Here is a 23,786-nt window from a genome sequence, read left to right as displayed (position 1 = left end):
AACTTGTACAAGGGTGATATGTCATCACTCCTCAACAGCACATCCTTTTCTTCCCACCTTTGGCTTTAAATTTGTAAGCCCTTGGCAGGTGGACCCAACATACTCCTCCCCACTGCTTTGCTTGCAGATACAACACCGACAGCATTACCAACCTCAGCTGCAATACTATTAAAAGTCATTGTATGAGGAATGTAAGAATCACCCTCTGCAAGCACAGAGGACAGTGCTGCCTCTAAGAGGAGGCAGGAACAAACCCAACAGCTGAACACAGAAGAGCACATTTTGTGCTGGCTCACCTGCAGTCAACAGAGCACTTGCATCCACAGCTTTGCTGTGCAACCTGCCACCTGCTCACTAAACACCTCCACGTAGCTGCAAGTGGCTTCTGGTACTCTGCATTTTCTTTATCTGGTGCTCATCTGTACCAGTCGGGCAAAGCTGCTAGCATGCTTTTTCCACAGTAATGAGCTACTGTGCTACAACCCACATTTTGGGGGTATTTCTCATCAGACAATATTATCTTTTTTACCAGCTGAAAGTGTACTGATGTATATTAAATTTGAAAGGGAAAAGACTTTCTTCCTTCACTTCCAGCAGCTTCTTACTAACATTTAAGCAAAGATAAAACGCACAAGCATTGTAAAGGAAGGACACCAATAGAAGGGGAAGGTGTGACAAAACACAGCCATCTCTAGAAGGCTGTGTTTTCTACCATGAATATTGAAAGCTCAATTTGGAAAACTGGTTAATTTTGCATGCAAATGGACAGTTACACATCTAACTGACCATTTGTGCAAGCAATTACATGCACAATTACCTGATTGCATAATTGTGTGGGCCTAATTTTGAAATTGGGTCTTACATTTTCTGTTGAACACAAGCGCTGTATTTAATAAATAGATATTAAGTATTTTTGAAGCAAAGTCATCCAGATCTGCTGACCTAAAACCAAATATTGACGTGTATTTACCCAAAAATAGTAACAAGGAATCCTGGTGTAAAGCAGCATGTGCCCACCAAACTGAGCCACAAGTTACTCTGCTGAAACTTCTAGTCCTTTAAAATGCAATTGCCAGCAAAATACATAATCAACATCGGCACAGTATCTCTACCAATGTGCCTAATATCTTCATTAGAAACACTGGCAAATCTCTTACTGTAATTTTTTCAGAGGAAGACTTGTTCTGGGGCATTCTTGCTGCTTCAATTGTATTCAAGGGAGGAAAAAAATTGAAGCAAAAGCACATTAAAAGAAACTTACTGTTAGCGAGCAGGTCAGCAGCTCGTGAGTGTGGTTTCATTGGGCAAACCCCGAATATCAGGTGAAATTCGGACTTTGAATTACGAGTCAGTGCAGGGTTTTTGCATGTGATCCAAGTGCTTAATGTCCCAGGCCTTCACACTGCTGACCTCTAAGAATAGGTTTCCATGTAAACTTAATCATCCTCAAGTATTTTCAGCCAATCATAGGGAGTATTTTTCTTTTATGGAATAATCCTAAAGACTGCCAGTTTTCCTTTGCATGTTATCCACAAGTCTCTATTTTACACGTCAACCAAAGGGTCTTTAAGATTAGTTGTCAGAGGCCTGGAGTCTTGGCCAAATATCAATTTTCTGTGCAGATGATGCATTAAATATAAGACGCTCATTGTTGCCGCAGGCAAAGCAATATAGCAATTACCAAGCTATTTCTGATTTACAAATCTCTAAGTAATCATATTGTTGGAAACCCAAACTTGGTGGGAAAGAAATTAAGCAGATTGTTAAAAAACAAAGGCTATCGCCGAGGCAGTAACTGCCAGCTCCCTTGGGATGCATGTCAGTGGAAAGACCTGTTATCACAGTTCTTGAGACATACGTTAAAATATGTTTGCAGAGGCTCAGGAAAAAGCAACTCCAGTACCCTCAAGCCTGTACTTAATCCATCTAACCTATAGTTAGACCACAGAGAGGACTTCAAGGTAGTGTTTGCTCTCCTCTCCACCCTTTCCCGGTAATCTGGTACCTGCTGCTTATGCTTATTTCTACCATACCTCTGCATGCCACTGTAGCCCTATATCACTTGGCATCTACATACTCAATATTACTAAGGTTTGTGTGATCTGAGAAGTGACACTGTTCCAGCACCTCATACTGGAAAAAGGAAGGAAAGCCTGTGAGCCTGTGCCACCAAGTAAACAGGGGGGTTATTCCAGATATTCCTAGAAACACAGGCATGTTCCAGTTCATACGAGTTTTCAGAGAATTTAATCAACGAGTGGTTTAAGAAACACACATAAGATGTCCTTCAGTCACCTTAGGCATGCTCTGCAAGAGTCAGTGGGCATCCCCAAAAAACGTGGCACTGCGGCTCACATCAGCACTATCCAAATCAAAGAGCATCACCACAGGTAGCAGTGCATCCCTCCTCCTTGTCTGGCATTGCTCCAGTGCTCTTCCTGCAAAAGCCTGCAACAGCACTGCCTCCATAAAGTGCTTAAACACCAACTGTGCCCTAGGGAGACACCGGCATCATCAAGGCTCAGGACAAACAATAAAAAAACTTAAATTGGCCCCAGATGGCAAGACAAACAGATTTAAGCCTGACAGATGCTACCCAACACCAAAGCTCCCCATTGGAGGAAGGACCCAGTCATCAGTGAGCCAAAAAGGATGCTCTTACAAATACTGATGTCATGTATGTACCAGTAGTTGATGCCATTTTATCACATCACTGAAAAAAAAAAAAAAAAAAAAAAAAAAGGCTAGACTTAAAAACCCAATGGAAACAAGTACCACAGCAATTCTTGTCTAGGACAATTTAGACACTTTTAATCCAGGAGAAGCCCAGGGTAGATACTATTTGGAGCAGAAGCTTTCTGCCCAAATGGACAGGAACCATCTGGGACAGACAGGACCTACAGAAATCACAGACCCTCATATGGCCTTTACTTGGAGAAAGCTACTATTCACAATGTTTTTATTCTCATTTCTGTGGGCCTTCAGTGAGACTGAGATTATCCAAGTTGACAGCAAAAGTTTGGCAAGCTCATTTTCCAGTATCAAAGGACACCTACCCGTAATTGCTCTACTATAGCATGAGGCATAACCCCTATATTTTAATGCCTTAACCACATGTCATGGCAGCAATCAGACTAAAGCTATTAGAATCTTAATAAACCCATGCTTCCATCTCTAAAGTCACCAGCAATATTTCCCAGACATTGGAAAAAAAATAAGTCAACCAGCCCCTGCATAAAATCTTACCAATGAGTTAAAAACCATGGCTTATAAAAACAATTCCTGGATGTCCCTGTTTCTTAAGCTACAGGAGCTTTAACTTTTATCTGCACACAGAGAAGCTAAAGATGCTTTTCCTTCTTTATGCAAAGACTGAGATTCTCACAACTCTAAGATCTTGGGATAAAATTAACATGAAGAAATTTGTGGGCAATAACACTGTGTGAATCTATTTGCAAATCTTAAAAAAAAAAATCTCCTTCTGTCCCCAGTCTTTAGTTACTACAAGAAAGTGAATACTAATAAAAGGCTATTTAAAAGCTATTTTATTAAAGGTTTGAGCTGCACACCAAAACCCTTGGGCAGCCAAAAATATTCAGCACAGAGCTGATTTTATTTCCTTTCTGAGCAGTTGGACAGAGCCACAGAAAACGTAAAGCATTGCTACAGTTGTTAGCAACTCCAGAAAGAAACCTGTGCCACAGACACCACATTATCAATGCAGCAGCTGCTTGTTGTATCGTGACATAACGAGATTTCCCACTGACACATGAAGCAACATTAGAAGGAAACCTAGCCCGTAACTTCAGCATATTATACAGCACAAGGGTGATGTAAATGCTGTAAAAGTTATCACCACTATTTATAGACTCTCATAATTTTACATTTTTCTAATACGACCTTCCCAACACAAAGTACAGCCCCGGGGTGACACCGGGGCTGCGCAGCTCTTCAAGCTCCCAGCAGTTTTAAATGTGTTGCACAAGAGGACACAAACGTGCATGATTTTAAGAGCAGATCAAAACTCTGGGACACAAAGAAAAAGAATTCTCCCCACAGAGAAATCCAGGGAGAAACTCACAGCAACTGGAGGGCACATCCAAACCAGCACAAAAGCCCTCCTCCAGCTCAAGAACAGACAAAAGGACAGAGAAAAGCTGCAATGGCTTTGCATTTGTTTTGAAAATTTCCATTTTCTCTTAACGGGATATTAATCCCCTTATTCCCAGGAGCTCCGGTGGCGCCAGGGGGAGCGAGTCCTGCCTCACGCCACCCAAGCCCCTGGCAGAATCAGGTCCCCAGGCATTTCACTGGGACACTGCGATGAGCGACTGTGTCAGCTTGCCAAGGGTGTGAAATAGCAGGGATCAGATCTCAATTTGCTAAACGAAATTAGCTGCACACCATTCTGTTTGCCTATCCGTTTCTCCTGCTCACGATGTGCTAATTCGGGCAGCAATCGCTGCGGTACGTACAGATAGAGCAATAAAGGCGGCTTTCAAATAAAGCAGCCATATACATTATTTTTGCCTCCTCCCTATGCAATTCCATGGCTTTTTCCATACGCTCCAATGCGTACGTCCTCCGAGCATTATTAATAGCTACTAAAGAATATTATCTGCCTACCAATCACTTCAGCTTCCTACTTAATGGCAAGTACATTTTTAGAGCATCAAATATATCAACAGGGACAATGGTTGCTAAAATTGAAGTCAACAACAACTGGAAAACGTTAGCTACTTCACTGGTATTTTTATGCTCTACAGAAATATCTCTTGAAATAAATGAGCCTTTTTTATCCTTTCAAAGAGATAATAAAATAATACTGAATTATAAATACTGTCACATATCCTCAGCAAACAGCAATTTAAATTTAGACATACACATTTTTGCTACCAAAGATAATGAGCAAAAATATCTACAATTCAACTTTGCATAGTAGACCAGAAAAAAAAAATCTTAAAATTATAGCTGGACCGCAGCCACATCACAACCAATGAACAGTCGCCAGTATATGGACACTCTTGGAAAAGGGGTTAAAGCAAAATAACTCTTACAAACAAATGCTTACCATTGCATCTGTCTGCGAGGCTAACCTTAAAAGATTACTAAAATATTCCATTAGCATACTAACCATGGTACATAAACTTTTATGCTTAAAATGCTTGATATTTCAATGTAATTTCAATTAATGGAAATTGAACATTAGAATGTGCATCAAGTTAAGTGTGATGATTTTTCTTCCTGTTCGTGCACCAAAACAGCTCCACGCTGCCAGTGCCAGCTCCTGTCACAGAAGCTTTGTCCACGGGAGACGCTCCTCAGCAGCTTGCTGGTGTTCAGGGAGCCAAACTGCTACAAATCTGCTGGCACATTCAGATCTGTGCACCGACGTATTTAAGCACATGCTTAAGTGGAAAGCGTGCAAGTGGATCTACAATATCTGCTCCAGCACCTCAACAAGCTGCAAGCATGAGCAAGGGACACCTGCCCTGTAGGAGATCCTTTATTAGGAAAATGGGAGATGAAGGTGTGGAGGAACCATTTGGAAAGGCACAGATGAGTGGCAGGAGCCAAGCCATGCTGAAAGTCCCCAGGACGGGGCAGGTTTCAGAGGCTTCCCCCAGACACAAGAGTAGCACGCCCTCTCACAGTGATGCTACAACCAAGGCTACCATTGCCATTTCACAAACTTCGGGCTTTTCCAACTTATTCATAACATAACTTTGTTGAGAAGTGCTGGGGTTTTGTTTGTTTGGGCTTTTTTGTTTGTTTTCATTTGTTTGTTTTTTTCAGTGCACAAGCTTTATTCTTCAACCTTCCTCTGGCTCAACCTGTTTCCTTCATGAATCAAAATGCCACAAAACTCAGGGAGGATGAAAAAAGAGAGGTCAGGTATCACAGCTCTTAATAAACATTTATTAGGCAGATTAGTCAAGCAGCTGTGTCTGAAGGGTCAGATATTGTCCTGCAGTGCTACAGTAACCTCCACATATGAATTTAAAACCTGTCAGCAGCATGTCCCCCAGCTCAGCATCCTCTCCAGACACCCCGTGGGAGCAGCCTGGGACAGAGACCTGCCTGCTATGGGGCAGCTCAGCCCCTGGCCAGCACACAGCTGAGCTCTGCCTTGCAGCTCTGCCTTCTCCAAGTCCTGCCGAGCCCCATTTCCCCGACTTTCTTATACTTCTGGTTGCTCTGATAGTTTGGTGCGCACTCCAAAACACAGAAGCACTGAGGTTTATGGTGGGTACGTGTCACCCCACATAACAGCAGGGAGATAGAATCATCACTTTTGGTGGAGTGGTTTAATGCTGCTCGAGGTGAGGGTGCATCAGCATCACCACGGGGTGGCTGGAAACCAGGCACAAACACTGAGGAGGAAAGGTTCAGCCCTCCCTGGCATCAGCTACAGACTGCTCCCCTAAACCAGTGCCCACTCAGATTGGTTTTTGGAAGATATCTATAAGCACTGTATTTCTTCATGCTCAACACCAGCTGGTGGTGAGATACAGAATTCATGTCACTATGTGACAAGAGCCCACATTGCAACACTGATTTATTAGGAAAAGATCAAGAAAGATCAAGTTATAAATGCCTGTTCAGTTATTGTACGCCTAGCTGACATCAGAACAGGAATCAAAACACAAACTGAGTCCATCTTAGAAATCTCTAAAAGGGAGTTTACAGAAACAGTATAGGATGACTGATTTTTTTTTTTTCTTTATAGCTCTGAAATGAACTGCATCCACTAAAGGGCTGGGACTTACTTTCCCATTTACTTATTTTCCCACCTCCTCCTTTGTCAGGAGCTATATTTTATAGGCTTCAGGCATGGAAACAAAACATAGTTAACACTGGAAAACAGAAATACTTCTTGATACTCTTACAGTGTGAATTTCTGTACCTTGTACATTTTTATATTCTTGGTATTCTTACAGTACAAGTTTACAGTGCGAGTAGTACGTGCTCCTGTGGTTTAAATTACAGACTTTGCTGCCCAAATGCCTTCCAGTGTCAGACCCTCAGGTATCACTGGTGCACAAGCTGTCCTGGACTTTGCACCCCCCTTTATGCAAAGTTGGAAGAAGGACAACTTTCCCTTGCAGGCTGAGAAAAAAAAAAAGTATAAACATATATATAGCAGCAGCTGTTCAAAGACTTCAGGAGGCTTGGCATGGCACCCGTATGCCCAGCAGAGGTAGCGGACAGTGCAGAAATTAGACCATCTATCACGTGGACACACAGATCATCACCACAGGGAAGCTGCCACTGAGCACAGCTTAAACTATTCGTCCAAGGCAAGAAGTTGCTAAACAAACATTAACTACAGTTGCTGAAATGACAAGTCTTTCTGGCAGACTCCAGTGTTCCCATGGGATAATTCAGCTTCAGCTACACGGGCACATAAAACCCACCAGCAGCCCACACTTGTTTGCAAAAGTTTTAAGTCAGTGAAAACAAAAGCCCATTGAACACCCTGAGGGCTTGTCAGCTCAGCACACATGTGAGACACAGGACACAGCTGAGCTGTGATCATCTCCTCCTGCCTTCACTCACACCACAGGAAAAAGCAAATCCCAGGAACAAGCCCCCACTCCTTTCCTGGCAAAATTGCCTCAGTACACTGAGAGCAGCAGAGTCCATAGAGAGAAGAGGCTGAGCTGTTCCTACAGAGTTGCCATCACTTACCAATAGTCTTAAGAGCATAAACACAGTGTTAAACCTGTATCTGTGCAGGCAGGGCACTAACCAAATTCAGAAGCTTTCAGGGAACCATCCTCTTTCCCCATGCCAACCACCATGCACAAGCTAACCCTTACTGTCCTAAAGAAATCAGGAGAGAGTTCATTGTGATGTTGAAGAACTTGCATTCTAAGAAAAGGACCAGAATGAATATTTAAAAAAAAAAAAAAAAAAACAGAAAACACAAAAAAAAACACACCATGACAACCCAAAAACAAACAAACAAAAAACAAACAAAAAACCCAAAACAAATAAAAAGAAAATCAAAAACAAAACCACACCATGCACTACGGACTACACCTTCTTTCTGAGCAAGTGCATGTGTTTCACAAGGACCATCTGATCACAGTTAATTGTGTTGAGTGATAGGATTTCTTCTCTTTCCTTTTCTAACTTGCCACAACATTTGCGACACTATTAAGAGCATGCACTTAATTTCTAGTTTGAACTTGTTCACCTTCAGTACCCAGTCTGGTCCTGACTTACTGCTTAGCTTAACGGGTCCTCTAGAATTTAAACCTAGAAATTCACTCCCAATTTTAAGCACTTTTGAATACAACCAAACCATCCTTAACTCCTCCTTGAAGTCACCTGAGCTCCTTTGGTTGCTCATTTGAAGGACTTCATGGTCTTCTGCATTACTCTCTCAGCGTATTATTACACCTCCCTGTCCTGCAAGCAAGGGAAGTGGGGGCAGGACTCCAGAGGTGGCCAATTTGTTGTACTCCCTTTCCCCTTTAGGCACCAAAAAGCTACTCCCTAGCCAGGCAGAGGGTGTGGAGGGGTGCTGAGCGGCAGGACCAGAGCCTGGGAAATCACATCTCCAACTCTGGATCCTGCTGCCTGGGAGCTCCTGGGGGCTGCTGCCACCTAGAGATGCTCACACAGCAAGGCGGGCAGCCGCCTCGCACACCCCATGGCACCCCATCATTGCACCTCACAGCCCACCCGAGCAGCTCACCAGATCTGGCAGTGACTTGCATAAAGCTCTTTTTCCATAAAGCCTTTGAACATGTGCATGTTCTTGATGACAAGCTTCACTTTCACATACAGCATGAGTGAACTAGCTGTGGTTTGTTTAAATGTATCTAATTCAAAACAAATAAACATAACATCCCCTGAAATTTAGAAGGAAACATTTAGTGAAATTGAGGGCTCTGGCTAATTCTTTCTCAGAAAACTGAGGACACATTTTAGAACCACTCAGCACTACAAATTAAGGTCAGGAGTGCAAAGCAGCACTTGCAGCTCAACTCAGTGCACCTGCAGGCTGCTGCACCCTCAGCTGCCACACTCACAAGCGACCCAACGTGGCTTATCCCACTCCCCATCCTGCTTCACTACCGTGCAGAAAGGCTTCTCCCCTCACAAGCTGCTAATGCCAAGTTTCATTTCATTTACTCGTAGGCAGGCATTTCAGGTCCTTATTATTACTGTTTTCATGTTAATTACAAGCGCAGCTCTTAGTGCCAGAATCCATAAACATATACATCAATTACCATCTCTTTAAAAAAAAAAAAAGAAAAAGGAAGTCACAACTAAGTCACTCAGGCACTGCTCTGGTTATCATGCAGAGGGTCCCCCACCACAGCCCTGAAGACAGACACGCACTGTGGGGAGCAGGACTCCATAACAGTCCCTGTTCCCCCTTGGTAAAAGGGCTGAGATGGGACGCCTCCTTTGCAGGGACTGAGTCATCTGATGGCAGCTATGGGCTGAAACTCCCAGTCAATATTTAACGTGCCTTTGCAAAGGCACTCAGAGCTCAGCCTAATTTTAACCATCAAATAGACATCGTGGCAGAATAAACGGGAGGGGTGCCAAGGAGGGCTGCTGCAAAGGAGAGGAGCTGCATCTCTCCATGGGCATGTGGCATGTCCCATCCAGCACGGCCCAGAGAGGAGCAGCAGCATGAAATTAAAGCCTTGCACACCCATCACCCTGAATGTGCTTCTCACTGGAGAGAAAAAAAAAACACAACAACATAATTAAAAAGCCAAAACAAAAACAACAAAAACGAAACAAACAAAAAAACCCAAACCACCAACAAAACACGCTGCAAAAATATTTGAAGTACAATTAATTTCTCAGAGCAGTTGAATACTTCAAAGAGCACTAAGTTAATTTGGCTGTAATTATTTAACAACTCAACAGCTCCATATATCAGAAAAGGGAGTTAATTTATCTGCTATTTCCAAGCAGAACAAAGACTCACCAGCTTCCAGGTAATAGCCCAAACTGTTTGGCTCACGTGACCCTGGCTGAGCTGTGCACTGCAAACGTTATATGCCCGAGCACGGAGACATAATTAATGAAGAAAAAAACAACTCCAAAGTATTCACATATTTGCATCTTAGCCAACAGATGTGGGAAAATGAAACAAAAAGTTTGGCCAACAACTTGCTTGCATGACTGAAGACATCATCATCTCCCTTGATGAAGGTGGCAGCAACAGCCCTATCCTAACAACCCCAAAAGCCAGGAGAGTCCATATTGTGGGGCATCCTAAACATTTGCAAATCAATGCTCACCTGGCCAGCCCACTTTGCTATTACAGTAAGTGCCAAGCAGCAAGTCAATCATTAATAGCTGCCATTACCCACAGCAGCACCCAAACCCCTCCAAACAGAAAACGTCATTCCAACCCCATTACTTTAAAAAACAGCTTTATTTTTTGCACAGTGCAGGGCACAGCAGCTTTTCTGCATCACAAATCCAAGAGGCTTCCCCGGAGGTGTCAAGACAGACAGGACAGCGATCCTGGACCAATGCCTTTTATTTTCACTGGGTTATAAATCCAGCAAGGGAGCATCTTTATGATTGTCCACTCCAACAGCCACAGCCGAGCAGTGGGGAAGTAGGGCCGGAGAGCAAGGGAGCAGTCCAGTGAGGAGAGCTGCTGCACAAAATTGGGACAGACTACAGGGAAAGTCTGAGACAGAAAAGTACCAAGTCGGGGAAGAGAGAGGCTGTGTGTAAACAGGGAGGCAGGCAAAAAAGGTACAGCAAACCAGAGCCTGTGAAACCTGAAATGAAATGCTCCTTCAGCTGCGATTTACTGATCCAAACCGCAGGAAAAGACAACACAAGGAAAAAGCAGCAGCAGCCCAGTGTTTCACCCCTGCTGATTTCAAGGATTAGAAAACAATCACACGCAGGAAAAGTAAACTGTGCATCAAGATCAAAAACTGCCTGCGAAGCCTAACCAGGCAAGCAGAGCCGGGACACGCTTCTTTCACTTCTCGTCAAACACGGCATCATGTCAGTTACATAAAGCCCCAAAATATAAACTGAATTGTGAGAATGAGGAGCTGTTGCACCAATACCGCCCAAACATCATACATTTTGCATCACCGGGGAGGAGAGGGAAAAAAAAAAAAAAAGTTACAAAGATTGAAGATATTTTCTTTTAATGTTTTATTCACAGCACAGGCGCCCAAGAAGCCGACGCAGCGGGAGGTGATCCCGGTGCCCTCCCCGGGCGACTACACCGGCACAGCCCCGGTACCACAGCGGTGGAGAGCGCTGCTCCGATGCCAAATAAAAATTACATAAAATCAAGCCAACGCTGCACGTTTCCCCCCAGAAAGTTAAAAAAATCAGGGGAGACTCTGCCGGAGGAAAACGCTGCTTTCCTGGGTTTAACTTAAAGCCACCTGCTCGCTTTGCCCCGTGCGCAAATACACTTGGACCTATGCTTATGTTGCAGTGTTTGGACACACCTTATAGCTACAATGTATACGTGTGAGGGAAAAGCTTCCTTGTCTGCCCGGCGCAGCGCAAAGTTTCGGAGCGCGCAGCCCGTCGGAGCGGTAGCGGCGGCACCTGCGCGGCCGGCGGGGACACCGCGCCCGGCCGGGGCTGTGGAGCAAAAGGGCGGCCCCGGAGCCCGGCAGCCGCCACCAGAGCGAGGACAGCGGAGAGCCGCTGCCGAGAAAGGGCAGCACTCCGAGAGGGGCTCCGAGGCAGATCCTCAGCGCGGCACACGCTATCATTTATAATAAAAATAAAGTGGTGTTGCCGCGACATTGCTTGGAAGCGGCGACCTGCGCGGAAGATCCGCGGCCGCCGGCTCCGCTCCGTTGCCCGGCGGCTACCGCAAGGGCTTGTCGCCCTCTGGCCGCCGCCTCTCCGCGGGACCCGAACAAACTCCCGCACCCCGCGCAAGGGGATGGGGACCCTCTGCTCGCAACCCCGCCGGGCTTGCGGAGAAGTTAGCGGGAGGACGCCGCTCCGCCGACTCTCTAAGATCCCCTCTCCGTCCCTCACCGCGGACCGGATCGCTCACCCACCTGCCTGTGCCGCCGCGGCGGTCCGCGGGGCCCCGGCCGCCGCCGCCAGCACGCAGCAGCTCCACCACAGCAGCCCGCCGGCCGCCGCCGGCATCGCGCCGCCGCCACTGCCTCAACGCCGCCGCCTCAGCGCCGCCGCCATCCCCCGCGCAGCCTCCGCGCTGCCGCCGCCGGCTCCCAAAAGTTGCCGCCGCCGAGCCACCGCCCCCAGCGCCGCCCCTCCGCGGGCGCGCCGCGGCGCCGACGGGGCGGCCGCCGCTGCCGGCCGCGGGGCGCTGCGCCGCCAGCACGCGGAGAGCGGAGCGGCGCGGAACGGCGCGGAACCGCGAGGAGGCGGCGAAGGAGGAGCGGCGGGACGGAGCGAGGGGGCGGGCGGGGGCCGGCGCCGCGCGGGACCGCCCCGCCTCAGCCGCCGCACCCCCCACCCCACACTTCCCTCCGCACCTGCGGAGCCGCGCGGGGCGGGGGCTCTCCCGCCCCGCGTGCAACGCGGAGGGACAGGTGCGCGCGCGGCGATGTCACTCTTCGGTGAAAAAAAACCACACGGGCATCGCCGCGCGCCTCCGCGAGCCCTTCCCAGACGAAAATTAAGGGCGGGTGGGTTGCGCACGTGCGGTTGCGCGTGTGCACGCTCGCTGCCCGTGCAAAACAAAACAAAACGGGGTCAGCTGCGCGCGTGCGGGCGTGTGTGAGGGAGCTCGCGAAAATCCCCGCCGCGTGCGTGTGCGCGGGCGTGCGCGCGCGGCCCCAGGGACAGCGGTGCCGCCGCAGGGAACTTCTGCGGCCGTCCCGGGACAGCGCGCGGGCGGGGCAGGGAGGGGCCTGTCCCGAGGGACACGGAGACACCTCCCGGAGTAGCCATGGGGAGGGGATCCCCCCGCAAAAGGCGGAGGCAGAATCTTAATGAAGCGGTGGAGGACGCGTGCTGGGCCGAGCCGATCCCAACCGTGGTACCAGCCAAGTGTGAAAAACATCAGGGCACACTCGGGCTCCTCCACTTTGGGCTTCCCCGGACACGTGATCCCACAGGGACGTGGCACATCGCCCTCCCCCGTGGGTGCTGCCCCCACAGCCCGGGGTGTGTGCAGCCCCACACCCCCCACCTCACGTGCAAAGACCAAGGCACCTGCACTAGGCTCTCATCACCAGGGTACCATGCAGGACAGCCACCCCCGGCTAAATTTGGGGGCTGCAGGTACCTGTCACTCAGGTGGTTAAGTATCCACCATCTCGATGGCTCCTGCCAGCCTGGTGGCAACTCCTAGATGCACCCCAGTGGGGACAGCTGCAGTGCAGGCGTCCTGCAAGCACCAGGCAAGCTGCCACAGCATCCCCCTCACTATTGCCCACTGCTGTGCCCACCCCAGCACAGGGCTGAAATGCTGACACAGACACTCTCCCTAACAGGTCCAAGGGGCCTGACATCTCAGGAAGGCTTGTCTCAGCAAGACAGTGACCAAAAATCTCGACATCTCACTACAGTTTTGAGACAGCAGCTGCCATTTATCACTCTTGATGATTGGCATCCTCACAGCCTCAGTCAGAGCTGAACTGAACTCTGCAAGTGTGCAACAGAAGGCTGTAGGAGCATCTTCAGTTCTTCATTTTACTTCCCTGAAATGTGTACTCTAAGTCTTTGCTCCCTCCTCAGCCCAATCCAGCCCCTGTGGATTTCCTCAGCATGAAGGAGCACTCCTTGTCCGTTTCTACCTGGTCTGTGCAATGCTTCTCAGAGCACTCCTGTTCCCTGTTACCCTGACGGCTTTCCCCGGCACCCTGGAGCAGATTTAGTGGAAGAGCCCAGCAGTGAGCATCTTCCCTCCAGCCAGCTCCAACTGCAGAGTTTTCCCATAGGAATTACCTCAACCTCAGAGGGTCCACCCCAGCCCATCCCACCAAATTGCCTCTTTTCCAGCAAAGCCAGAGGCTTGCTTGTCTTTATAAAAATAAAATTTAAAAAAATCCCCAAATCAAGACAGAATTTCAAGTTGGATTACAGCTATTCTCTGAAGAGCCAAAAGTTTTAGCTGAAAAGAATTAGCTGGACTCTGCAGAAAAGGGGATGTAAAAAGGGAAGGTTCATTGCCCTGGCGCTGCATCTCCCCGCCCAGGACAGCTTGGCGTACATCAGTGGTGGCCAAGCGTTGATTCTGCCAGCCAGCACAGTGGCCGGAGGAAGAAAAGGCAGTGGGGAAGCAGAGCCCTGATGTGTGGAGTCTTTGACGTCTTGCTTAGGGTTTTCCATGAAAACATCACTTGGGTGAGCCCAGCCAGGAGAGGCCAGGAGCCAGCCCGTGCCCTTGCTGATGGGATTAGCAGTGATGCTAAACATCCCTCCTCGCCAGACTGAGGAAAGAAGTGTAATTCCTTTCCGCCGCAGAAACAGATCTGACGGGAGGCTGTGGGATGAAACTTGCTCAAATATTGAACTAGAAAAATTTTGCTCTATCTGCCTTTCAGTAAACAGTGACTAATTGCTCTGGCTGGAGCTGCTGTACCTTCAAGATTGGAAGGTGCAGATGGAGCAATGATAGTGAAGGCTCCTTACCTAATGTTAGCTGTACATTAATCACAAATGTTTGCTATGCAAATCTTGTCATACAAAGCAATTATTGCTGTTCCCATACTGACCTCATGTTTATTTATTACATGAGCTCTTTATTTGAACCTTGTCTGGTCTCTTTTCCCACATAAGCGTATTAGCGTGTGGCTTCCAAAGGCACCCAGCTGAGAAATTGTGGTCCTATTTGTGACGTGGAGGGATGGCGTATGCCACGCCGACTGCAATGCAGAGCTGAGAGGCACGGCTCTTATGCCAATAGCTCTTCATGCTAAATATTCTCACCCCGAGGTCTTTTGCTGGGACGAAGGACGCTTTCTAATAGTGCAAGGCCGTGACACCAGGTTTGCTCTGACTCTGCAGTATTAGCCGATGGTTAATGGAGACTGTCAGCCTGAAGATTCATGCAATAAAACTCCAGTTGGGCTTTTTAGGTCCTGCTTAGTAAAAGTAAAATTTTATGCAGTCCTTCGTCCTTGGCTTTGCCACCTTTGCCTACCTCTGGGACAGTGAGTTGCAAAAAGATTTAACTCCACCACCAAATAAGTAGGAAGTGTGTTGCTGAAAGGGGCGGTGTTTGCATGGCTCGACCACCAAATATTCTCTTGCCACAGGAGTTTTCTCCATATAATTTAATGTTGAGCAACAGTGGCATCCGGTGGGCAGAGGGTTTCTTCCATGACAGCTTGCGGCAGCTCACTCCCTTGGTTTTGCCGTATGGTTTCTCTAGATTGTCATTAAACACAATTTCTAAATATATCTGGATTTAGGATTCTTGTTTCTTTTGTTTCTCCCCCTTTCTTCAGTTTGGCTGCACATCAGGCAGAGCCATGCGTTAACTTCTGCAGCACCACAGTTTTCTTTTAAACATGCTAGATCATGTTCCACCATATAATCCAGAGGCAGGCAGAACTTCTGAAATCAGCCACCTTTCCAAGCCCATTGATGTTGTTCAGCAGCGAGAAGGCTCCCACGGGTATCTGTCTCCAACCAGACCTCCTGTCTGACCTCTCATGGGCCCCCTCCGCACCCACAAACGATACCGATGCTCTTTATCAGGGGAAAACCACACAAAAGCCTTGGGAGCCTGAATCAAATAAAATCCCACTGGCCCTCTGCTCCCATCCACAGCCTTCCTGCACCTCTCTCTGCTCTTACTGCTCCTTTCAGCTTTTCCTAACAGAGTGTGATTTTCCAATGTAATTAGCACAACATTTTCCATTGCTTTCAAATCCTTAATGAAGCTGGAAATGGACAGCAGGCGTGATGATGAACCCAGCGATGCTGCGCTGCGTACTCTCCACTGCCCATATCACCCCTCTCCAGCATCACCCTTGGTGTTAGGATCTTGCTGGCTTTCCATCCCTCTGACAACTCTCATGTCCTGCTCAATTTGAAACATTTCTTCCCCCCAAGTATTTCTTTTTATGGCACAGCTGTAGCTTTTGCTAATTGTTAATGAAATGACTTCTCTTTTTCCTAAAGTAATATTTTTCTCGAGAGCTTGAATTTTAAAAAAGGCCATAAATGACTAATGGTAATTAATAAAAATCAAGAAATAATTGGGCAATATCTTTAAATGTATATGCCTGGAGTCAGACTCCTAAATCCCTGTTTCGGTTAGGGGTTTTTTTCCTCTCCCAAAGGAGCAGCTGTTCCTATGACTGTCAGGGAATACTCCAAGCGATAGAATAACCCTCTAACAACCTCCGAAGGCTGAGGGCTGGGGGAGCATGCTGGACCACGCCAGCAGCAGACAGCTTGCTCCTCCTTCCCTCTCCATGAGGAGGAGAAACACCTGTGCCAGAGCAAGCAGGGATTTGGGGAGCTGGTGAACGTCTTGGTCCTCTTGAAAAACAGAACATTTAACCTGTGGAGCATGCTGCTGCTGGATACCCGAGCCCTGCCGCTTCCATGGGACTGTTAGAAAGGGATTAGACATTTAATGGCAAGACAGTTACATAAAAAAAAAAAAAAAAAAATAAAAGCAATAAAAATCTTTTGTGGTTCAGAGCATAAATCGGCATTTTACGGCTTCCCATTGCAGGGAGCGCAGCCACAAACGTCTAAGTCAGGGATTTTTATATCTAGTTGTGAAATATCTGGGAGAGAGCAGCATCAGGGAGCAGGCACGGGACTGTTTGCCTGAGTCAGCGCTGCCACACCAAGGATGCCGTGGCATTTTCAATGGCTGCTTTACCCCTGCTCCCCTCTCCTGACGGTAATTTATTGTCAGTCCTTTCCCTTGGCCAGTGTGGACTAGCAGAAACACAGATCCAACCCCGAGCTCATTAAAAGGTCATGTTTTACAAAGTGGCGCAGCCACCCTAACCAAATGTGTGCCTGGCTAATTGCCTTACATGTGAAATTGGGTTGTGGTTTCCGTGGGATCAAGCGTGGTTTCCTCCTCTCCTCCCTCAACTCTTTGGTTATTTTCCCAGTCGCTGATTTGCAGAAGATACTGCATTTTGCGTGGACAAGCAAAGCGTGCTTTCCAAACCCTGGAATTTGCTTATGCCCAGGATGATGCAGAGACAGGAGGGCTGCGGAATCTGCAATGTTGCAGAGCAAAAAACGCCACACAGGGCTAGACCTCAGTAGGCAGTTCAAGAGTGCAAAACACCTCCCAAGATGTCACACAGAGTAGGTTTGAATCTTACATGTAAGCCATTAGGTCAGTACATCACTTTATTTTCACTGCTTCTTGCAATGTCAAGTGGGTTGGAGCTGGCCAAGCTGGCGCATGTATAACAAACTCTACATTCCTCCTGCTCGCTGGGCTGGAGAAAGATATGTACATCACAGTAGTAAATTGTTTAGCTGAAAGCATGAGAGAACTTGTGCCTTGCACAGCAGCACCCTATGTCATTTCACAAAGCAAGCGTGTGTCAGCTGGGGTGACAGAGACGCTCCTTGTCAGCTGTGCTGAGGGAGAAGCATTGGTCATTAGGCAACACGTGCTGGAGCACATGAAGCTGGAAGTGAGCATCTTCCCACAGAGCAGGCCAGCAAAAAGTTGCAAGCAGCCCTGAAAGAAATGCAAATGCTTTGTGTGAGAGAAATGTTCACTCAGGTTCCTTCCCATACACCAGCACAGCCTTACTTATGCACAATGAGTAACCAAAACATTGTGCAAGAAGAAAGCTTGTGCAAGGAGATAGCTTCTCACCTCTGAACAACCTTGGAAATGACAACTTACTTACCTTCATATTGATGTTCAGACAGTTAATTATAGAGGTTTTATATAGATACAGGCTTTTCCCTTCATGCATAGACAAGCAGGACAGTAAGTACAGGATATAAACACCCATGTGAGCAGCATTTTGAAAGTCCATTGCTTTTGTGGATAGCTAGTAAATATCTGTGGGGAGAAAAAGTGGCACAGAGGCACCACCGCCTCCTCCACCTCCTGCAGAGAAGATGCTCTGCCGCTTGGCTGAGATCCCCAGCGCCATGTTTAGAGAAGTGGGACCTACAATGGGAGCAGTGTGGAGCTCAGCTGTGTTTGCAGGACTTCAGAGATGATATCATAACCCAGAGGCAGAGCAGAGTGGAGCTCCAAGTGGGCTGTGAGATGTGAGCTCAGCCATTCACTGAGGCAAGTTAATTTGGCATCAACAGTGAGCCTATTGTAGGGTGGTGCAATGCACTAGTTTGTCTTTTTTCTTTTTTTTTTTTTTTCAGAATTATTATTTGGGAAGTAACAAAAATTTCCCTGGAGTACAAAGAAGTGTATTCTGGGAACCTGAAAAAGGCCAGGCACGTAGTTAACAGAAAAACTACAAAACATGAAATTTCAAAAGTAGTAGGTAATCAATACAACACAGACTTTGTAACTGCATTTTCTGGAATTAAGGACTGAGCAAAAGAAAGCATTTTAGATCACACTTGCTTTTCAGTTGTCCATATGTCTCATTCATAGCAAAAGGATTTAAGTACACTCTTAATTTAAGGAGACCTAAGACAGGTCTGCAAGTTCCTCTTTGAATCTGGGTATCATATTATCTCTTTAAAAAAAAATAGAATTCCATGGCCCTCCTGTATAGATCAATCGCCTTGGTAACCTGCCTTTCCAAAGGCTTCACATTTCACAGCTCTTTCGCTTACAGCACTCTGGATCTCAGTCCAGTAGAAGATGCATCCCTTACTGTCCCTTGTCCACATGCAAAAAGGTGAGAGTGTTTGTGGTTTTGTCCTACCAGAGTCATATACAACATACAAATACAGCATTCTCTTGCCTAGACCTTTCTCACTTATCCTTCTTTCCCACCTCTCCCTTACTTTCTTCATGATCCTGGTGGTGGTGGGTGTCACATCTGCAGCCAGCTCCTCGCAGCTCAATGATTTCCTGCCATGTTTCATGTCTTCCCTCTTCAAAAATAGAAGAGTCTCTTCCCAACTGGCATTGAACAGAGTGCAGTGAGGACAATATAGAAGTCACCTGCTTGACACCAGAAGACTTGCTTCTTGTTTCTGCTTGTAGTAGGTGGACCATACATCAGTCTGGTCCTGGTACATCACTTCTAAAGCCATACGATGCAAGCACATCAACACACTAATAACGTTTGCATATGCTTATGCGGGACTCACTTTTGCAAGACAACTGAAGGCAATACAAGCTGCCGTTCAGCATTTTGCAAACCTGGTGCTGTAGATTGATAATAACAGGGCTGCGACTTCTCCTCTGTGGTCAAAGCACTCCACTGTTTTCAGGGTTGTACTGGACAATTTTAAGGGATACTACAGGATATCCATGCATTTCTCAAAGCACGTTTGAAGCTTCCAGTTATGGTTATTTATGAAGCAGTTTCTGATGCCTTTTTTTGTACAAAGTTTTCCTATGAAAAATTCATTTAAACAGCACAGAATGTGTCTATAAATAATAGACACTCCAGCTCACCTGCCTCTTTACATCTCTATAGGCAATGCAAGCTCTACTTATAGGAAAAATAGGGAAAATTAATGGTACTGCATTATCAGCACAGATCCCCAGTCTGGCACAATTTGCTGGATGGTACCATTTGCCCAATAATTCATTATTTCTATAGCAAAGCCGCTGAGAAGAGTTTCCCCTTGTGATTGAGGCAAAGGGCACTCCCAGGACCTCAATAGCTTTATTAGCTCCAAACAGCTCCAAAAAGAGCCTCATTATCAAAATTTGCTTCCAAAAATTGCCATTATTTTAAGCTTGGTCATTAAGGTGCTCAGGACGAGATGTACGGATGCTTACAGGGGACAAGCCCATTTGCTTATAAGCAGCTGAGCGCAGGCTCATACTGAGTTTATTTGAAATGCTGACTACAGTAGTCAGAGCCTTGCAAGGTTGTTGTTCCTGTGTTAAGTAGTTCTATTAATCCTTCATTTTCCAAACGGTTGTAGGAGTCATGAAGCTGCCACTGTGAACAGACTCACAGAATCACAGAATGGTTGGGGTTGGAAGGGACCTCTGAAGAAGTGCTCAGTAACTTGGCAAACTGCACCAAAGAGGAATTAAACCCCGGCTTTTTATAAATCCAGGCAGCAAAAGCGCTTGTCCTGCTCAAGGTGGTGAAAGCGGAGGCAATGGGGCTGTGCCCACTGATGCCGAGGTGGTACCCGGGGCTGCGGGCGCTGCTCGGCAGGCGGCTCACGCTGTCGCACGCCGGGCACCCCGGGGCTGGAGCCCCCCAGGAACCGCAGCACAAAGCCCGGCAGGATTTCAGAGCACTGCTGCCAAGGCAAGAGCAAAACTTCCGCTGGCAGGGCAGGAGCAGGCAGCAGGCCAGCGCGTCGCCTTGTCTGCAGGCAGCCATGCAAATCTCTGCCCGAATTTTCCCTTTTTTGCTTTGCTTTTCTTTTTTTTTTTTTTTTCCCCTGGAATCCAGCCGTTTGTGAGGTGAATGCTCTCTTCTTACGCTGCTCTTTCTTTCTTTCTTTCTTTCTTTCTTTCTTTCTTTCTTTCTTTCTTTCTTTCTTTCAGAGCATGCACTAGAAAATAATTTAAAAATTAATAAAACCATACACACACACACACACACACACACACAAAACCCCAAAACAACAAAACTTCCAGCAAGTGCTAGGTATTATACAAATCTTCTTATATAATTTTGTACTTTATTTTCTTATTTATTTTTAATCTCTGTTACTGATTAGCTGGATATTTAGCTGTCAGGAAAAAACACCCCAAACAATGCTACTTCAAGTTATGATAGAGGTCACATCACCCTGACAACATCAAACAAGTGAATAGATTTGGCATTAAAAGCCACAGGACTTAATTTTGCTGATTTTGGGGCCTCATTCTGTGTGCAGAGAGTCTGGCGTGTGCCTCACAGAGGTGTGACTCGACACCTCTTATCACTGAAAAAGCTGAAAAGGATGTGTGGGAAAAATCACAGCCCCTTCACATTTCTCTATGATTTCCGAGCTTGTAGAAGCACTTGCAGAAGGAAATACAAGGTCTTGTTTTAATCAATTTTTCTCCCTTCAGTTTCCACCTCCCCACCATCTCTAATTTAGAAATTTATCTCAAGTCAAATAATAGCAGTTTAATTTGTCTCAATAGATGGATGAAAAATTACCCAAATTCAGAAATTTACTCTTTTTCCTCTTTTAGGTAAAACTAACAAGGCCATTTGTTGGAAGATCACCCACAGAAAAAAACCACACACACACAAAACCAAACAAACCCACCACAAACCACTGACAAAAAAACCCCACAACCCCAAACCAATGCATTCTGATTTGGAATGGCCCTTCTAAGAAGGAAAAACCCTTGTCGTTCAACCCACCCAGCCTTCCACCTCTCCCGTACCATCTACCTAATTTCCCGATCAGCCTGCTTTGATAATGCAAGAGGTGACTTGAGCCCAGATGTTGTCCCACTATCCATGATACAGCCATTTGACCGCTTACCGGCTTCAGTGCAGTTTTCCTGAGCTTCCATCATTTGAGTAGTTTCCCTCTTCTGCCCTAAAAACCTGCCAAAAATCACACCCATCCCTGTAAGTAGGGAATCATTGCAACCTTCACTCCTAGGGTTTAAATAAAGACTCAATGAAGACTCAGAATTTTAGATTAAAGGTTCAGCCTCTGGCTAATTATGTTTGTAAGGTTCAGTTTACTTGGCAAGCAAAAAACAAAACCAAAACAAGTGCCAAACAATATTTACACATTTGAGAACACAGTGAATCTTCCCTTGAAATGGCACAAGAAATCCCTGTAGAGCTGGGATGCTTGCAGACAGCCTTTTATTTTAAAATTACCCAATTTCCAGAGAAAAACAAACAAAAAACAACACCATCAAAACCAGCAACAGCTACAAAACCCCAAGTTCACTACCTTTGTGATTTAAAGAGCCATTTGTTCTCATTTTCCTCCCTCACCCTGCATGACTGAGAAGCTTTGCTGATCCAAATATTGAGTCAGCAAGTAAATGGGAAAGAGAGTCCTCAGATGGCAGGGGAAAAGCCACAGGCAAGGAGCAAGGAATGGTGCTGCTGCAGGGTCCCAAAAGGCTCCTGGATTATTTGTCCTGACAGGAATTTTTTACCCTGCAGTGAGGGAAAATTAGTGAAATATCTCAGATATTTGTGCTTGTCTGTTCTGGCAGCTCCTGTGTGTATCACAGCTATGTTTGTAGCTATATACGCATATAGCCGTGTTTGTATTCCACACCTCTACATGGGTGAATATTTGAAGTACAGATCCCCTTAGCAGCTCTTATGCATCACTTTTCAAGAATTACTTTTAAAGCATTACATTAAGCTGGTGTTTACCTTCCACGTAGGTGTTTCATTACAATTTCAGACATTGGTTGGATCAAGTCTCCATTTTTATAATAATTTTCCTCACTATAGTGATGTCTTGTAAACAGTCTACCTATTTATGATTATGAATGAGATTGAAAAGCCAGTGAATATCTTGTGGTATCAAGAAAAAAATAGCTGTGGTTACTCTCTTATATAATGCACTTGATAAATTTGAATAATCTGAATTTTTATTGCAGCAGTCTTTAAAATAAAAAGCTACAATTTCCTTTTAAAAAAAAATTAAATAATGCACAAAAATTCTAATAAACAATTTAGTCTGAACCACAGGGAGAAATGAAAGGCTGTTCAGATGTAGTGACTCACTGGATCATTGAAAACAACTGTGTGGCTGCAACTACTTCAACTTGCCAATTTATCTTTTCCCTCTGTTTTTAATAACGGGATCATTGTAGAGCTTTTATGAAAATTGAAATTACGTTCTTTTCAAATTGACAGAAATATTTATTTGGGTTGGAAAAATACAGCTAAAATGATAAGACTTGTAACACAGATTTTTACATATATGAGTTGTGGCTTATCCCCAGCATGATTTTTCCCTTCCACGGTTGAATTTTTATTCCTTCATTATGAATAAACCTCCCTCAGAAGTGAAACATGAGGCTTGCATTATCTGGGGGAACTTCTGCTGCCACTGTGTATGAGATGTGAATTGAAAGGCTGTTCTGCTGTGTGACATTTAGTAGATTATGCCTCCCACTATGCTGAAAAGCTCTGTTGTCAGCACTGTACCAACCTGTTAACAGCCAAAGAGGAAGGAAAAAAAGGGGAAGAAAAGGAAAAAACAAACCAAACACACATACACACAAACCAAACACACATACACACAAACCAAATACACATACACACAAACCAAAACCAACCAGCCAACAAAAAGCCCACCACCAAACTGCTTCCAAGAAGTCGAAAGAGCTGGTGGCACCTCTCTGGTAGATGCCTGGAGCATCTCCATCCCTCCATAGGAACGCAGAAGCATGGCTGTGTCAACCCATCTCAATACCGTTACTGACACCACACGATGATTTAAACATGAATGATGAGCTGTGGGATTCAGAAGGAGATTGTGTGTTTTATTGGTGCTTGACACACTGACAAGCAGGTGAAAAATGTTGCTCTGTAAGCATAGTTGTCTCTGCTGATAGAGAGATGCGTTATGGAAAGACATTAGTCACTGTAAACCCCAGGATACCTACGAAGATGGACTTCAATAAAAAGAGAGTCATTAACCAACCCATTCTCTCTTCACAGGCTTAGGCTTAAGGATAAAAGTTATGTATTCATTTCTGGTTTTCTCCATGCTTAACAAAGCCCCAAGCACATGGAACAAGGAGCATTTCTGATACCGCCTTGTTTCTTTTAACTACTTGGAAAAATTTC

At 45.8% G+C, this 23,786-nt stretch overlaps 1 protein-coding gene across 4 annotated transcripts in view; it reads right to left on the bottom strand.

Moving 5' to 3' along the window:
* Positions 1–12,149, bottom strand: part of ERBB4 (erb-b2 receptor tyrosine kinase 4) — a gene marked incomplete at its 3' end in the record, with an annotated part of 614,339 nt that extends 602,190 nt beyond the window's left edge. For all 4 annotated transcript variants that reach the window (XM_082056775.1, XM_082056772.1, XM_082056773.1 and 1 more), the window contains exon 1: positions 12,039–12,149. In XM_082056775.1, the coding sequence (XP_081912901.1) occupies positions 12,039–12,132 (94 nt within the window). In that variant the 5' untranslated portion in view covers positions 12,133–12,149. The remainder of the gene's footprint in view (positions 1–12,038) is intronic.
* Between the last annotated feature and the right edge of the window lie 11,637 nt (positions 12,150–23,786).

The sequence above is a fragment of the Streptopelia decaocto genome (assembly GCF_964273445.1).
Source record: "Streptopelia decaocto genome assembly, chromosome: 6".
NCBI classification, from domain to species: domain Eukaryota; kingdom Metazoa; phylum Chordata; class Aves; order Columbiformes; family Columbidae; genus Streptopelia; species Streptopelia decaocto.
Note: the sequence above shows the minus strand (reverse complement) of the source record. Positions and strands in the feature narration are given on the sequence as shown.